Raw genomic sequence first — 16,797 nt, 5'->3', positions numbered from 1 at the left:
ATGTTTATGTCTAACTCTTTTTTTTTTTTTTTTTTTTTTTTTGAGATGGAGTCTTGCTCATCGCCCAGGCTGAAGTGCAGTGGCACGATCTCGGCTCACTGCAAGCTCCGCCTCCCGGGTTCATGCCATTCTCCTGTCTCAGCCTCCCAAGTAGCTGGGACTACAGGCGCCCGCCACCACGCCCAGCTAATTTTTGTATTTTTAGCAGAGACGGGGTTTCACCGTGTTAACCAGGATGGTCTCGATCTCCTGACCTCGTGATCCGCCTGCCTCGGCCTCCCAAAGTGCTGGGATTATAGGCATGAGCCACTGCGCCCGGCCAAACGACCCCATGTTTAACTCTTTTTGTCAGTAGCCTTACAATATCCAGGCAAAACACTGTCACTTAGGTCAGCACCTTTCTTCCTCACGCCCTTCAATGTGCTTCATTTGGAACAAAGTTTGTTTTACTTTTCACAGCCTGCGGTTTATCTTGGGATCCATCTGTGATCCCATATCCTGGTTGATTTTTTTTTCAATTGACATGGAGCACAATTTATTCTTTGTTGTGTCCAGTTCTGTGTGTTTTTACAGCTGTGCAGTCATGTGTCCATCACCACAGCACCAAATAGAACAGTTCTTCATCCCCAGTTCCCCTGTGCTGCCCCTTTGTAGTTACCTCTGACCCCTAGCTGCCTTTGATGTTTTCTGTCCCTATAGTTTTATCTTTACCCACAGATGTCATATAAATGGAATTATACAACATATAATCTTTTGAAATTGGCTTTTTCCTTTTAGCGTAATGCATTTGAAATTCATCCACATTGTTGTTTGTCTGAATAGTTTGTTCTTTTTTGTTGATGAGTTACATTCCAATGTATGAGTGTACCACAGTTTATCTGTTCACCTATTGAAAGGCATCCAGGTTGTTTCTGATTTTAGGTGATTATGAGGTCAGACATATTTTCTCCTGTGTTTTCTTCTAGAAATTTCTTCTTTGAATGTTCTTTCTACCTTTGACAAAAATGGATTGACTGTATGTTTGTGTGTGTTTCTTGCAGGCTGTCTATTCTATTGTATTAATCTATTCATCCACACTGTATTGCCTGTTGCTTTATAGTTAAGTCTTGAATTCAGCTAGTGTGAGTACTACAACTTTGTTCTTTTTAAACTTGTTTTGGTTCTTTTAGTTCCTTTGCCTTTTCTTAATTTTTTAAAAATAGGCTTATCAGTATCTACAAAAAATTTTTCTGTGTTTTTTGTTTGGATTATGTTGTTTATATAGATCAAATTGGAGAGAAAAATTCCTATAATCCATGAATATGATGTCTCTCTCCTTTTATCTTCTTTGATATCTTTTGTGTTTCATTGTTATCTGGCACAGATTTTATTAGATTTAGCTCTAATATTTTCCTTTTCTTTTTCTTGATGCTATTATAAACAGCATTACTTTTTAAAATTCAAATTCCAGTTGCTTATTGCTGTTATGTAGGAATACAGTTGATAGTGTATATTGACTTTATATTCTGTTATCTTGTGAAACTTACCTACTAGTTATAGGAGCTTTTTTGTAGATTCTTTGGAACTTTCCTTTTTTTTTTTTTTTTGAGACAGAGTCTCGCTCTGTCGCCCGGGCTGGAGTGCAGTGGCCGGATCTCAGCTCACTGCAAGCTCCGCCTCCCAGGTTCACGCCATTCTCCTGCCTCAGCCTCCCGAGTAGCTGGGACTACAGGCGCCCACAACCGCGCCCGGCTAATTTTTTGTATTTTTTAGTAGAGACGGGGTTTCACCGTGTTAACCAGGATGGTCTCGATCTCCTGACCTCATGATCCACCCGCCTCGGCCTCCCAAAGTGCTGGGATTACAGGCTTGAGCCACCGCGCCCGGCCTGGAACTTTCTATATAGATAGCTGTATCATCTGTGAATAGTTTTACTTCTTCCTTTCTAATATGTATTCCATTTATTCCTGTTTCTTAACTTTTTGTACTGGCTGGTACTTCTTTTTTTTTTTTTTTTTTTTTTGAGACGGAGTCTCGCTCTGTCACCCAGGCTGCAGTGCAGTGGCCGGATCTCAGCTCACTGCAAGCTCCGCCTCCCGGGTTCACGCCATTCTCCTGCCTCAGCCTCCCGAGTAGCTGGGACTACAGGCGCCCGCCACCTCGCCCGGCTAGTTTTTTGTATTTTTTAGTAGAGACGGGGTTTCACCGTGTTAGCCAGGATGGTCTCGGTCTCCTGACGTCGTGATCCGCCCGTCTCGGCCTCCCAAAGTGCTGGGATTACAGGCTTGAGCCACCGCGCCCGGCCTGGCTGGTACTTCTAATATGACATTGGTAAAATGACATCCTTGCCTTGTTCATGATCTTATGAAGAAAGCATTTAGTCTTTCACCATTAAGCATGATCTTAGCTAAAAGTTTTAAAAATAGGCCGGGCACGGTGGCTCAAGCCTGTAATCCCAGCACTTTTGGGAGGCCGAGACGGGCGGATCACGAGGTCAGGAGATCGACACCATCCTGGCTAACACGGTGAAACCCCGTCTCTACTAAGAAATACAAAAAACTAGCCGGGCGAGGTGGCGGGCGCCTGTAGTCCCAGCTACTCGGGAGGCTTGAGGCCGGAGAATGGCGTGAACCCGGGAGGCGGAGCTTGCAGTGAGCTGAGATCCGGCCACTGCACTCCAGCCTGGGCTACAGAGCGAGACTCCGTCTCAAAAAAAAAAAAAAAAAAAAAAAAAGTTTTAAAAATAAATACCCTTTATCAGATGGAGGAATTTCCCTTTTGTGTTAGTACCCTAGAGTTACCATAACAAATTACTACAAACTTGGTGACTTAAAACAATAGAAATTTAATTTTTTAGTTATGGAGGATGAAATCACAGTGTAGCAGAGCCACACTTCCTCTGAAGGTTCTAGGGGAGAATCCTTCCTTGCCTTTTCCAGCTTCTGGTGACTCCAGACATTGTTGACTGTAGCAGCATGGATTAGTCTGTTCTCACTCTGCTGATAAAGACATACCTGAGACTGGGTAATTCATAAAGAAAAAGAGGTTTAATGGACTCACAGTTCCACGTGGCTGGTTGAGGCCTCACAATTATGGTGGAAGGCAAAAGTCGAGTCTTACATGGTGGCAGACGAGAGAAGTGAGAGCCAAGTGAAAGGGTTTCCCTTATAAAAGGATCAGATCTTGTGAGACTTATTCTCTACCATGAGAACAGTATGGGGGAAACTGCCCCCATGATTCAGTTATCTCCCACTGGGGCCAACCCACAACATGTGGGAATTATGGGAGCTACAATTGAAGATGAGATTTGGGTGGGGACACAGCCAAACCATATCACAGCATAACTTCAGTCTCTTTACATGGCCTTTCCCTTTGTGTATTTATGGTTTACAAAGATACTGTCATTGGATTGAGGGCAATATGGTCTCATCTGAATTGTTACCTTAATTATATCAGCAAAGACCCTATTTTCAAATATGATCACATTCTGACATTCCAGGTGGACATGAATCATTCTGGGACACTATTCAACCTACTACACCTTCTATTCCTAATTTGCTGGGAGTTTTTAAGTAATCATAAATGGATGTTGAATATTTTAAAGTGTTCTTTTCATGTCTGTTGAGATAATATTATGACTTTTCTTTAGTTGATATTATGGTAAGTTACATTGATTTTTAAATGTTGAACCAGATTTGCATTCCTAGGATGAATACCACTTGGTTATTTATATACTTTTTAATATATTGATGAATTTTATTTGTTAATATTTTGTGGAAGTTTTTTGCATCTATCAGTGAGGGATTTTAACCTATAGTTTTATTTTTTGTGATGTCTTTGTCTGGCTTTGATATTAACTGTCCCCAACTTAACAATTTTTTGACTTTATGATGATGCACAACCATTGCAAATTTGACGTAATGTATGGTATTCAATAAATTACATGAGATATTTAAGACTTTATTATAAAAGAGGCTTTGTGTTACGTGATTTTGCCCAACTGTAGCTGATGTGTTAATAAGTGTTCTGAGTATGTTTAAGATAGGCTAAGCCATGATGTTTGGTAGGTTGGGTTTATTAAATCCATTTTTGACTTATGTTTTCAACTTAGGATGGATTTATTGGGCTATAACTCCATCAAAAGTCAAACAGCATCTGGACTAGATTGATAATATGATTGGGAAGTATCCTCATTGTGTGAAATTGATACTGTTTCTTCTTTAACTACTTGATATAATTTGGCCTTCAGTTTTCTTTGTTGGAAGATTTTTCACTACCTATTCAATTTCTTTAATAGATATTTAACTGCTCATGTTACCTTTTTTTTTTTTTTCCAAGTGAGTTTTCATTTTGTCTTTCAAAGAATTTGAATTTATGGACATAGAATTGTTTATAGAATCCTTTTTACAGACCTTTGTGAGGTCTGAAGTGATGACTCCTCCAATTTTTTTTCTGATTTTGGTAATTTGTGTCATTCTTGCTTTTTTTTCTTAATGAGACTGGCTAGAGGTTTTATTAGTTTTCCTTCCAAAAAAACCAGCTGTTGGTCTTATTGGTTTCTGCTTTAATCTTTATAATGCTTCCTATCTCCTGCTTGTTTTAGGTTGAATTTGTACTTCTTTTTTTCTTAAGTCGAAAGCTTAGATTACTGATTTTATATCTTTCCCTTTTTAATATAAGCATTTAATGGCATAAATTTCTCTCTAAAGTTAAAGATGCATCCACAGTTTAAGGCTTTTGTTCTTTAATGGGGATAGAGGAGAAAGGTTCTGGTGCTGGTTCATGCTCTCCACAGAAGCTACTGTTTCCCTCCCTCTGTACCATTAGGGAGACTTTTGTAGGACTCTTTCAGTATTTTCTATGAGTGCCTGGTGATTTTTGTTGATAAGATATGCAGAAAAGGTGTGGATTTCACCTACATTTGCAGCACCTCTCTCCCACCTCTCAACAGTATGTTCTTTCTCTACCAGTTTTGAAACCATGCTTGCTGACCTCTTCTTGCTAATGTTCTGCTGTGTTTTGTCCATGTAAGCCAATGCTAATGTCTTATCTCTCTGCAAATGCCTGTCTCATTAGTTTAGGGGCAATTGGTTGCCCTCTGATCTCCGTATTCTGATGGAGTCAGAATACTTTATTTTGGTGTTAGAAGGTTGGAAGTGACATTCTTTCCAGCTCTCTACATTCCAAGCCTTAGCTTTATTTTAGAATTCCTTTGCTTTCAGTTATTTAATAGTATTTGTCTCCCAAGATAAAGTTAATCACTTCTTGCTCTGATGTTGTACTTATATAACTTAGTACTTGTATAACTGTATTTATCACATTGTGCTGTAATTATTTGCCAACGTATCTGTCTCCACTATTAGCACACTGCTTGAGGGAAATAGACAAGCATATGCAGAATGCAAAATCTGTGACCTCCATATATCTAGTGCTTCCTGATTGGTTGTAGGCACTTATTATGTGCTCATAGAATAGAATTACAGTAAGATTTTAATTCATAACACAGTCCTGGTACTTTGAGATTCTGAAGAAATATTTGTTAAATAATTCGTGAATAAAATGGCTTATTTAGAAAGTATTTAGAAATTGATTTAGCTTCTATTTCCTCAGATTTCCAGATAGTTTTTTTAAAAGCTCAGTTTAATTTAATCATCCATGTAATTAAAAATCTTGCTGTGATTCAGACAGAAGATTCAGTTGTGTGAATTAATCCTTAATTGCTCAAAAAATATTAATGGGGTTGAATTATTTTCTGCTCCCATTGACTTTGGAGTAATATTGTTTACCTGAAATCTTCAGAGTAGTGAGTAATAAATTACAACATTTTAAAATATTTTTAAAAAGTAAAATTGGGCTAGCTTGTCATTGAAAGAGTAAAATGATATTCTCTTGTTAGTAGTTAGAAATAGGTTGGATTAAGAGTGAGTTTAGTTATTAGGTCCTTCTTTTAACTGAACAAATTAAAGAGATGTTTTTCAATTTTAACTGCATCTTTTCCAGATCAAATTTTCTCCAGTGGCTAAAAAGTTGTTTGTGGTAACTGCAGTGAGTGCTATATCTGTAATTTTTCTGGCCCATCACTTTAAAAGAAAACGTGGAAAGAAGAAAGGAAAAATATTACCATGGGAACCAGAGCACCTCATACTTGAGTACACTAAAAGAGCAGCATCAGACAAAGGTATGTGGAAATAGTTGAATTAAGTGTACAAAAGGAATTTTATGTGTAAATCATAACTGCAATACAGTGATTTCGGTCTTTAAGTCTCCAGAATTTTCTTCCTATTATTTAACTCAAAAGTAATACAGATTTATTTTAGAAAGATTAGAAAATGTAGATAAGCAAAAAGAAAAAAATTAAAATTACTTAACATTCTGGTACCCAGAAAAAACTACTGATAATACTTTCACGTATATCAGTCCACTTATATTTGCATTTAAATGTCATAATGAGACATAAAATGTTATATACAAGTAAATTGTTTATGTATTTTAAGTAAAATTGTGATCAGACATTTTATAACCTGCTTTTAAGATATTTGACAGTGTGTAAGAATGTCTTTCCAGATCAATAAATATCCCTCTGTGCTATCATTTTTAATATATAACTAGTGTTAATTTGTACGAATGTACCCCAATTTAATCATTTCCCCATTGTTCCCTTTAGGATGTTTGTGTTTTTCTTATTTTGCATATCGTTGTCTATTTCCTTAGCGTGTAGAATTCAAGAAGTAAATTGCTGTCTTTTAAAGGATCTTTAAGTTTTGTTAAAGATATCGTATGAGGCCGGGCGCGGTGGCTCACGCCTGTAATCCCAGGACTCTGGGAGGCTGAGGCGGGTGGATCACGAGGTCAGGAGATCGAGACCATCCTGGCTAACACAGTGAAACCCCGTCTCTGCTAAAAAATACAAAAAATTAGCCAGGCATAGTGGCAGGCGCCTGTGGTCCCAGCTACTGGGGAGGCTGGGGCAGAAGAATGGCGTGAACCAGGGAGGCGGAGCTTGCAGTGAGCTGAGATCATGCCACTGCACTCCAGCACTCCAGCCTGGGCCACAGAGCAACACTCTGTCTCAAAAAAAAAAAAAAAGATATCGTATGAATAAAAATAATTTCTTAAGCATGCTGAGTTTCTTAGTTTTTTATTATTTAGTGAGTGTGTGGTATGCTTTTGTGATTCAACTGTCCAGCATACAGTTAATGAGTGACATTTTGTACCAAGTACAGTGAACATTGCAACAGTAATGATTGCTGTCACTTGCTAAGATTTTATTAGGTCTCAGACAAGTGCCATATATTCAGTGCTTTATTTAACTTTACAGCAATCCTATGAATTAGGACTGTAGTCTTGTTATTGTTTCTATTTTCTACATAAAGAAAACTGAGATATGCAAAAGCTAAGTGACTTGCCCAAGATCATATAATTTATAAGTGCCCGGGTTTAAATCCAGGAACGTCTTAACTGCTGCATTAAGAAAAACTAAGGGCCGGGCGCGGTAGCTCAAGCCTGTAATCCCAGCACTTTGGGAGGCCGAGACGGGCGGATCACGAGGTCAGGAGATCAAGACCATCCTGGCTAACACGGTGAAACCCCGTCTCTACTAAAAAATACAAAAAAACTAGCCGGGCGAGGTGGCGGGCGTCTGTAGTACCAGCTACTCGGGAGGCTGAGGCAGGAGAATGGCGTAAACCCGGGAGGTGGAGCTTGCAGTGAGCTGCGATCCGGCCACTGCAGTCCAGCCTGGGAGACAGAGCGAGACTCCGTCTCAAAAAAAAAAAAAAAAAGAAAAGAAAAAAAGAAAAACTAAGGCCGGGCACGGTGGTTCATTACTGTAATACCGGCACTTTGGGAGGCCAAAGCAGGAGGATGGCTTGAGCCCAGGAGTTTAAACCAGCCTGGGCAACATAGTGGGATTACATCTCTACAAAAGTAACAGTAAAAAAATTAGCTAGGTGTGGTGGCACATGTCTGTTGTAGTCCTAGCTACTCAGGAGGCTGAAGTGGGAGGATCACCTGACCCCGGAGGTCAGTGCTGCAGTGAGACGTGATTGCACCACTGCACTCCAGCCGGGGTGACAGAGTGAGATATTTTCTCAAAAAAAGAAAAAACAAAAGACTAAGATATAATGTCTGCCTTAGAAGAATTGATAGATGAGTAGAAAAGACAGAAGTATAACTAATCACAATGCAATGAGATACGGGTAAGGTTTTGATGTAATTCAGAAAAGGAAATGCCTGTATTTTGTTAAATTTACAGTTTAATAAAATTGTAAGTTTAACATAGTCACCAGTATTTTTATACTGATTACAATAGACCATTCAAATACCATCCTAATTTATTAGGTAAACATTCTATTCTTCATTTCAGAAGCGATTTTAGCAGTGTTAAAAAAAGATTATATAAAGATTTAGATTTTAATAATGGTGTACATTTAATAATTTACACAATTGAGTGATGTGTGTTTTAAAATTAGGAGCTTTCTGGATGAATATATTATAAACTCTGAAATTTTTACCTGAAATTTATCATTGGCATTATTGATACTTTTAATATCAGTATGTTTATGTGATAGGTTCAAGTTGTTCCAGTAGCCGACAGAATTTGACATTATCTTTAAGTTCTACCAAAGACAAAGGATCTCAAGCTTGTAACTATGCTAATGGAGGACTTTTCAGTAAATATTCGGGTTCTGCACAGAGTTTGGCCTCCGTAAGTACAGAAAAAATATTAATTTAAAAAATTTTTGTTTATATATCTTAGGATCTATTAGTTTAAGTGTCATATACTTATAGTTCTTAGTATGGAAATAATCTTAAGAAATCATCTGATTAAATCTGCTTTGTTTAGGCAAATAAAGTACCTTTTTGCTGACTATTCAGTCAATTTGGTTCTAGGTTTATTTGAATAAGTGATGTGGTCTCATGGGGTCCTGTGAAAATGGTGTTGATGTGGAAGTATTGCTTCAAAATTAGATGTTCTTGTTTTCACTTATTTGTGGGAGCTAAAAATTAAAACAATTGAACTCATGGAGATAGAGAGTAGAGTGATGGTTACCAGAGGCTGGGAAAGGTAATGGGGGGTGGAGGGGAAGTGGAATGGTTAATGGGTACAAAAATATAGGCAGATAGAATAAATAAGATCTAGTATTTGATAACACAACAGGGTGACTGCAGTCGACATAATTTATTATACATTAAAAAATAACAAAAAGAGTATAATTAGATTGTTTATAACACGAATAAGGGATAAATGCTTAAAGGTGATGGATACCCCATTTACCCTGATGTGATCACTACACGTTGTATATATCAAAATGTGTTATGTACCCCGTAAATATATACACCTACCATAGATCCACAAATATCAAAAATTAAAATTAAAAAGAGTCATTAAAAAAAATTAGCTGTTCTGCAAGAAGCTGGACAATGCAGCCAGACTTTGTGCTGGACCACAGTAATCACTTGATGAGCCTACTTAGATGAAAGTATTTGGTTTGCTGAAGCCAAGTGTGAGGTTCTTCACCTCCTTTTTTGGATCATTAATACGGTATTGAATGACAAGCAGGAGGCTGCCCATCTTTATTTGGAGCATTAATATTAATGCTGATTGACAAGTGAGGAATGAAGTTAGTATTTGTTTAAATTGAATGTGATTTAAACATTAATTTAAAAAATGGGTAGAATATGTACCTGCTATTAAATATAGAACAGGCAAAAGAATATACAGTGAGAGCTGGGTGCTATGGTGGTACCTATAGTCTCAGCTATTCAGAAGATTGAGGCAACATCAGTTCAGTCCAGGAGTTCGAAGACAGCCTGGGCAATGTAGCGAAACCTTGTCTGAAATGAAATGAAATGAAATGAAATGAAATGAAATGAAATAAATGAAATGAAATGAAATGAAATGGAAATGATGAAATGAAATTGAAATAAAAAAAAATAGTGTTCCTGATCCATTCACTTCCCCTCCATGGAGATAAACAACATTAACAATTTCTTTTTGTTTCTTTTGAGATGAAGTCTCGCTCTGTCGCCCAGGCTGGAGCTCAGTGGCATGATCTCAGCTCATTGCAACCTCCACCTCCTGGGTTCAAGCGATTCTCCTGCCTCAGCCTCCCAAGTAGCTGGGATTACAGGCATGTGCCACCACGCCCCGGTAATTTTTGTATTTTTAATAGAGATGGGGTTTTACCATGTTGGCTAGGCTGGTCTTGGAACTCCTGACCTGGTGATCCACCCACCTCAGCCTCCCAAATTGCTAGGATTACAGGCATGAACCACCGTGCCTGGCCTGTATTCATTTTTTCTTCATAGTTTATAGAACACCATATTCTATTCTGTACCTTGCTTCCATATTTCATTGGAATCTATAGCTGTACTATTCTGTAATGCCTAAAAATGTACTAAAGTTTTAAAGGTTCTTCTAGGATAGGAACAGCTAGATCAAAGGCCTGCAGACTTTCAGTTCTTCTGTGAAACCAAGCAGCATAATGGAGAATATGCCTATTGTTTTTTCTTTTTTTTTCTTTTTGGCAGTGTATTGATGGAATATACCTATTCTTTTTTCTTTTTTTCTTTTCTTTTCTTTTTTTTTGTTTCTTTTTTTTTGAGATGGAGTCTCACCCTATTGCCCAGGCTGGAGGGCAGTGGTGTGATCTTGGCTCACTGCAACCTCCACCTCCCAGGTTCAAGTGCTTCTCCTGCCTCAGCCTCCCGAGTAGCTGGGATTATAGGCATGCGCCACCACATCTGGCTAGTTTTTGTATTTACATGGTTTCACCATGTTGGCCTAGGCTGGTCTCGAACTCCTGACCTCAAATGATCTGTCTGTTTCAGCCTCCAAAGTGCTGGGATTACAGGCGTGAGCCACTGCGCCTGGCCAGAATATGCCTGTTCTGTAATGTGGATTTCCTCAGTGTCTGCGAAGTGCCTCATCTGAATTTCCTCAATTGAAAGTTGAAGCCCTTGTTGACTAGAAGTAGATAAGGCGAATTTCAGGATAATAGTATAACAAGTCTTTAGAATCACTGTACTGTACTTGCCTAACTGAACACGTCATTCCTCTTTTGTTAAATCTTACAATTTAACAAAAACATAAATTTAGCATAGTTGCCAGTATTTTTATACTGGTTACAGTAGACCATTCAAATACCACTCTAATTAATTAGATGAATATTTTACTCTTCATTTCAGAAGCAGCATAATCTGTAGGCTGTATGTTGTAACTTGTTGCTCCTAGGCTGCAAATCTGTATCACATGCTACTGTACTGAATAATGTAGGCAGTTGGAACACAATGGTATTTGTGTATCTAAACATCTCTGAACATAGGAAAAGTACAGTAAAAATACAATTTTGTAATTTTACAATAGGGTTGACTGTTGTATATGCAGTCCATCATTGACCCAGATGTTGTTATGTCAAAAGTGTCAGATGCCAGCAGAAAAGCCAAATGGAGTCACCTAAAAGGCAAATGATAATGTGGGCTTAGATTTCTCAAAACTGAACTGGAATTAGGACAGAACTGGGATTAGGGATTTGAGAATCACCTGCATAGAGGTGATTGAAATGATTTGTTCAGTGGACCTTGCTAGTAAAGGGCATTTACAAAGATGATAGTGGCTTTTTTATTTTAGGTCTCATTTAGCAGAGAGTCAGCATTGTAAAACATTCTAAAAGAAAAATAAGCTAGCTAGCTTAAATCAAAGTATGTATAGATAAAATTTATAAGCGAATGCTTAAAACAATACATGATATAAACATAACTGCCTGATTTCTGATGGAAATAAGTGATTTACATTCAAAATATTATTCTACTTGTGTATTTTTGAGCAAACAGGCTTATAATAGAGTCGTGATTTCTAAGAGTCGTGATTTCTAAGTCTGATTGAATATCATCAGAATTATTTCTTCATGTGGAAATTACCTGGATTGTCTTACCACTAATAGGATTTATAAAAGTAATTTGTAAATATGAAAGATCACAACATATTATCATGAGAGAGATTTGAAGTAACTTCTGTCCATCTTAATTTCAGGTCCAGAGTGTCAATTCTTGTCATAGCTGCGCCTGTGGCAATTCTAATTCCTGGGACAAAGCAGATGAAGATGATATTAAACTTGTTAATATTCCTGTGACTACTCCAGAGAACTTATACTTAATGGGTAGGAATGAGATGATAACATTTTAAGATATTGTGCTCACATTTAATTTGTTTTGTTTTTGTTTTTTATTTATCGAGACAGACAGGGTCTTGCTCTGTCTCCCAGGCTGGAGTACAGTGGCCCAATTACTGCTCATTGCAGCCTCAACCTCCTGGCCTCAAGTGATCCTCCCACCTCAGCCTCCTGAGTAGCTGGGACCACAGGTGCATGCCACCATGCCCAGCTAAATTTTTAAAACATTTTTGTAGAGATGAGGTTTTGTCATGTTGCTGGGTTGGTCTTGAACTCCTGAGCTCAAGCAATCTGCCTGCCTCAGCCTCCCAAAGTACTGGGATTACAGGCATGAGCCACCGTCGTCAATGGTAAGTTGAAATTAAAGAACAGTGAATTGTTCTAAGAGAAGCAACTATAATTTTAAATGTTCTTATATCCGTTGTATCTGGTCTTCATAACATTATACATTGTATTAAACTAATACAACAAAATTAAAACAACAGAAATTTATTCACTCAGAGTTTTGGACGCTAGAAGTTCATTATCACTGGGCTGAAATCAAGAAGTCAGTAGAGCCATGCTCTCTCTGGAGGCAGGGGAGAATCTTTTCCTGGCCTCTTCCAGCTTTTGGTGGCTTCCAACTTTGTTTGGCTCGTGGCCACATCATTCCAGTGTCTACCTTTGTCTCCGTGTCACATTCTCTTCTGTGTGTATCAAATCTCCCTATCTCTCTCTGTCTCTCCCTTTTTTTTTTTTTTTTTAAGACAGAGTCTCACTCTGTTGCCCAGGCTGGAGTGCAGTGGTGCAACATTGGCTCGCTGCAACCTCCATCTCCCAGGTTCAAGTGATTCTCATGCCTCAGCCTCCCAAGTAGTTGGGCTTATAGGTGTGCACCACTACCCCTGGCTAATTTTTTGTATTTTTAGTAGAGACGGGGTTTCACCATGTTAGCCAGGCTGGTCTTGAACTCCTGAGCTCAGGTGATTTACCCGCCTCAGCCTCCTAAAGTGCTGGGATTTCAGGCATGAGCCACCTCACCCAGCCACCCTTCTCTTGTAAGGACACTTTTGATTAGATTTAGGGTCCACCAGATAAACTAGGATAATCTCCCTGTGTTGGGATTCTTAATTACATCTACAAAGATGTAAGATGTTACCTTTATTTATAAGGTAACATTTACTTATTCTAGGAATTAGGACCTGATCTTTGGGTGACCATTATTCAGCCTACTACACTATCTTCACCTAATCTGTTGACTGTTATGTAATGAATCTATCAGAATTCACTTTACTAAATATGTTTTACCTAGCTATCATTTGTATTGTTATATCCAGAAAACAATTTTAAATAGAAAGAGGCCTTCTGTGTTTCACATCTCAGTATTTCTTGACTTGACCATGAACATGTCTATGGAGCCTCACTGGAGCCTTGGAGAAGAACCAAATGAACTTGTTGTTGAATCAGAAGATTCAAATGCTTTTCCCTATTCTCTATTCTTTTTCAGGCTATCTTCCTTTTAATGGAAATGCATACTAAACAGAAAACAAAACCAGTAAACTTGATGTGGCCCTGGCCATTGAGCAGTACAGGGTTGATGGCTCTGTGTAGAAGGACTGAGTGCCTCAGAATGCATTCCTGCTCTCTAGAATAGTTAGACTATATCATCTCCAGTGCCATCACTGCGGGTACTCCTGTGGGGAAAGAAGGTCTCCAGAGAGTTAAATTCACTATGTTTCTAGATTACCCTATGTCTAGAAAACTTACACTCACAGCTTCTGTTAATATTACAAATTTATGGCTGGATATGGTGGCATGTACCTGTAGTCTTACCTACTTGGGAGGCTGAGGCAGGAGGACCACTTGAGCCTAGGAGTTCAAGGTTACAGTGAGCTAATTGTGCCACTGCACTACAGCCTGGGTGACAGAGAGAGCCCTTTTTCTTAAAACAACAACAATAACCCAGAATATTAAAAATTCAAATTGAAGAAATACAGAGTAAAACTAGAGACGCCACAGGGGGTCTTTGTGTTATAGGATTAAGATTGCTAGGACCCCTGTGGATCACCTGGTATCATCACCCATCTGTTTCAATTCTCTTTATAAAATTGATGACATTAAAAAAGATTGGTGACCTATATTTGACTTGCTGTTACAAAACTGATGATATTTGGTAGTCTGAGCTATGTTCTATAGTGAGGTATACATAGTACTTCTTGAGGAGACAAGTTTTATCTTTGTATTATACAACTCTGCTGTAAAATAATTCTTCCTGAAGCCAAGTGTGGTGGCACATGCTTGTAGTCCTAGCTACTTGAGAGGCTGAAGTAGGAGGATCACTTGAGCTCACAATTACAAGACTAACCTGGGGGAATATTGTAAGACCCCATCTCTAAAAGAAGAGACCAAAAAAACTAAAAAAAAAAAAAAAAAAAAATTCTTCCTGTGTTCGTATGTTCAACCCAAATAATAAATGTATAGAAGGGATAGTGTGAGAAAAGGATGAAGGAATTAGAGTTGCGTAACTTGGAGAAAGGAGACTAGATGGTGATATAATTGGTTTTTATGTGCTTAAATGTTTTAGGAGGAAGATTCAAAAGCTATTTTTTGCTACAGAAAATCAAACAAGAAGGAAAGGCCTACATTTCATTTTAAGAAATTTTAGGCCAGGTGCGGTAGCTCACACCTGTAATCCCAGAACTTAGGGAGGCTGTGGTGGGAGGATTGCTTGAGCCCAGGAGTTTGAGATCAGCCTGGGTAACATAGTGAAACCTCATCTCTACAAATAAATAAATAAATACTTTAAAAAAATAAAAGAATCTGGGCGTGGTGGCTCACGCCTGTAATCCCAGCACTTTGGAAGGCTGAGGTGGGTGGATCACCTGAGGTCAGGAGTTTGAGACCAGTGTGGCCAACATGGTGAAACCCCATCTCTACTAAAAATACAAAAATTAGCTGGGCATGGTGGTACATGCCTATAATCCCAGCTACTCGGGAGGCTGAGGCAGGAGGTTGCAGTGAGCCGATATGGCACCACGGCACTCCAGCCTGGGCAACAGAGTGAGACTCTGTCTCAAAATAATAAATAAATAAATACGAAATTTTATTCATTTAGGATTGTAGGTTCTATAGGTAATTGAAGAAATTACTTGAGAGGAGAGGTATTTTTTAGCTACCGTATCTTAAAAACATCAAGAGAATGACTTGCCCAGACTCTTAAACAGCTTTTAAAGATCTTTTTCTTTAATATTTAACATTTTAAAAATACTTTAAAAGTTGAAGTCTTAAACTATTTTTGTTTTGTTTGAAGTACATAATTATTTTTGTAAGCCTTGTTTTTTAATTTTGAGAAAATCACATGTTCCTCTTTTTTCCCACAAAGCTTTCTGTCAGCAAAGAAATGAAATTCCTGCTTGGACTATAACTAACTTTTGATGGGTTCATCCAGTATCTTGCAATTTTTAACTCTGGCCCACCAATTTATCCAAATCAGCCTGTTGGGATCATAGTGGTTCAAGACACCCTTTAGGGGACAAAAGGTGGAAAAGACTTATTTTAGATTTCTGTATTATTATCTTTTCTTCAGCTTTACTTTCTTTTTTTTTTTTGAGATGGAGTGTTGCTCTGTAGCCTAGGCTGGAGTGCAGTGGCGCAATCTCGGCTCACTGCAACTTCTGCCTCCCAGGTTCAAGCTGATTCTCCTGCCTCAGCCTCCTGAGTAGCCATGATTACAGACACGTTTCACCACACCTGGCTGCTTTTTGTATTTTTAGTAGAGATGGGGTTTTACCATGTTGGCCAGACTGGTCTTGCACTCCTGACCTCGGGTGATCCACCCACCTTGGGCTTCCAAAGTGCTGGGATTACAGTCATAAGCCACCGTGCCCAGACATCTTCAGCTTTACTTTCTTCTGAGAACTTATAAACCAGGTAGCTTTTTGTAAACTGGTTTCTTCCCATTAGTTTTCCTTTTAATTTGCAGGAATATTTTGAAACATAGTTATGTGACTATAAAAAATAGCTATTACTGTGTAACTTTTGATGAACTCATGATATTCCTTTAGAAAAATTCTGAGCACCATATACATTTGTATTATAAAGAAATGAAAACATATTGGCCATTTTGTCTCTCTGATTTTTGGTTAACCAGAACCATAGGCTGAGAATATATTGGGAAATTAAGATTCTACCATGAAATGATGTATGATTCTTTAGTGTCAAAATTTGACTGTGCCATTGGTGATAATGTACGAAAACACTTCAGGCCCCAAATAATTTTATTTTGGCATTGGTTTTGCTCACTTAAAATTGTTCTGTTCTTAATTTTTAGGTATGGAATTGTTTGAAGAGGCATTGCGTCGATGGGAACAAGCTCTAACCTTTCGCAATAGACAGGCTGAAGATGAAGCCTGTGGTTCCATTAAACTGGGTGCAGGAGATGCCATTGCTGAAGAAAATGTAGATGTAAGGGTGATTTATTTGAGTGGTCTTCATAATATTAGAAAAATCAAACAAATCTTTTTTTTTTTTTTTTTTTTTTGGTAGAGGTAGGGTCTAACTATTGTTGCCCAGGCTGAGTCTTGAACTCCTGGGCTCAAGCGATCCTCCCACCTTGTCCTCTGAGTAGTTAGGACTATAGGGATGCACCACCATGCCTAGCTAATTT

At 38.3% G+C, this 16,797-nt stretch overlaps 1 protein-coding gene across 11 annotated transcripts in view; it reads left to right on the top strand.

The window, feature by feature from the left end:
• The window catches only part of LOC105482686 (mitoguardin 1), a 102,340-nt gene that overhangs the window by 20,018 nt on the left and 65,525 nt on the right, over positions 1–16,797 (top strand). For 9 of the 11 annotated variants that reach the window (XM_011742918.2, XM_011742914.3, XM_011742921.3 and 6 more), the window contains 4 exons: positions 5,980–6,157; positions 8,550–8,686; positions 12,014–12,140; positions 16,462–16,595. In XM_011742918.2, the coding sequence (XP_011741220.1) occupies positions 5,980–6,157; positions 8,550–8,686; positions 12,014–12,140; positions 16,462–16,595 (576 nt within the window). Of the gene's footprint in view, positions 1–5,979; positions 6,158–8,549; positions 8,687–9,899; positions 10,133–12,013; positions 12,141–16,461; positions 16,596–16,797 lie in introns of those variants that run through there. The other 2 variants (XM_071090864.1, XM_071090863.1) reach the window with 2 other exon arrangements.

The sequence above is a fragment of the Macaca nemestrina genome, chromosome 1 (genome assembly GCF_043159975.1).
Source record: "Macaca nemestrina isolate mMacNem1 chromosome 1, mMacNem.hap1, whole genome shotgun sequence".
Taxonomy (NCBI): Eukaryota; Metazoa; Chordata; class Mammalia; order Primates; family Cercopithecidae; genus Macaca; species Macaca nemestrina.
This window is presented reverse-complemented; position numbering and strand designations above follow the sequence as displayed.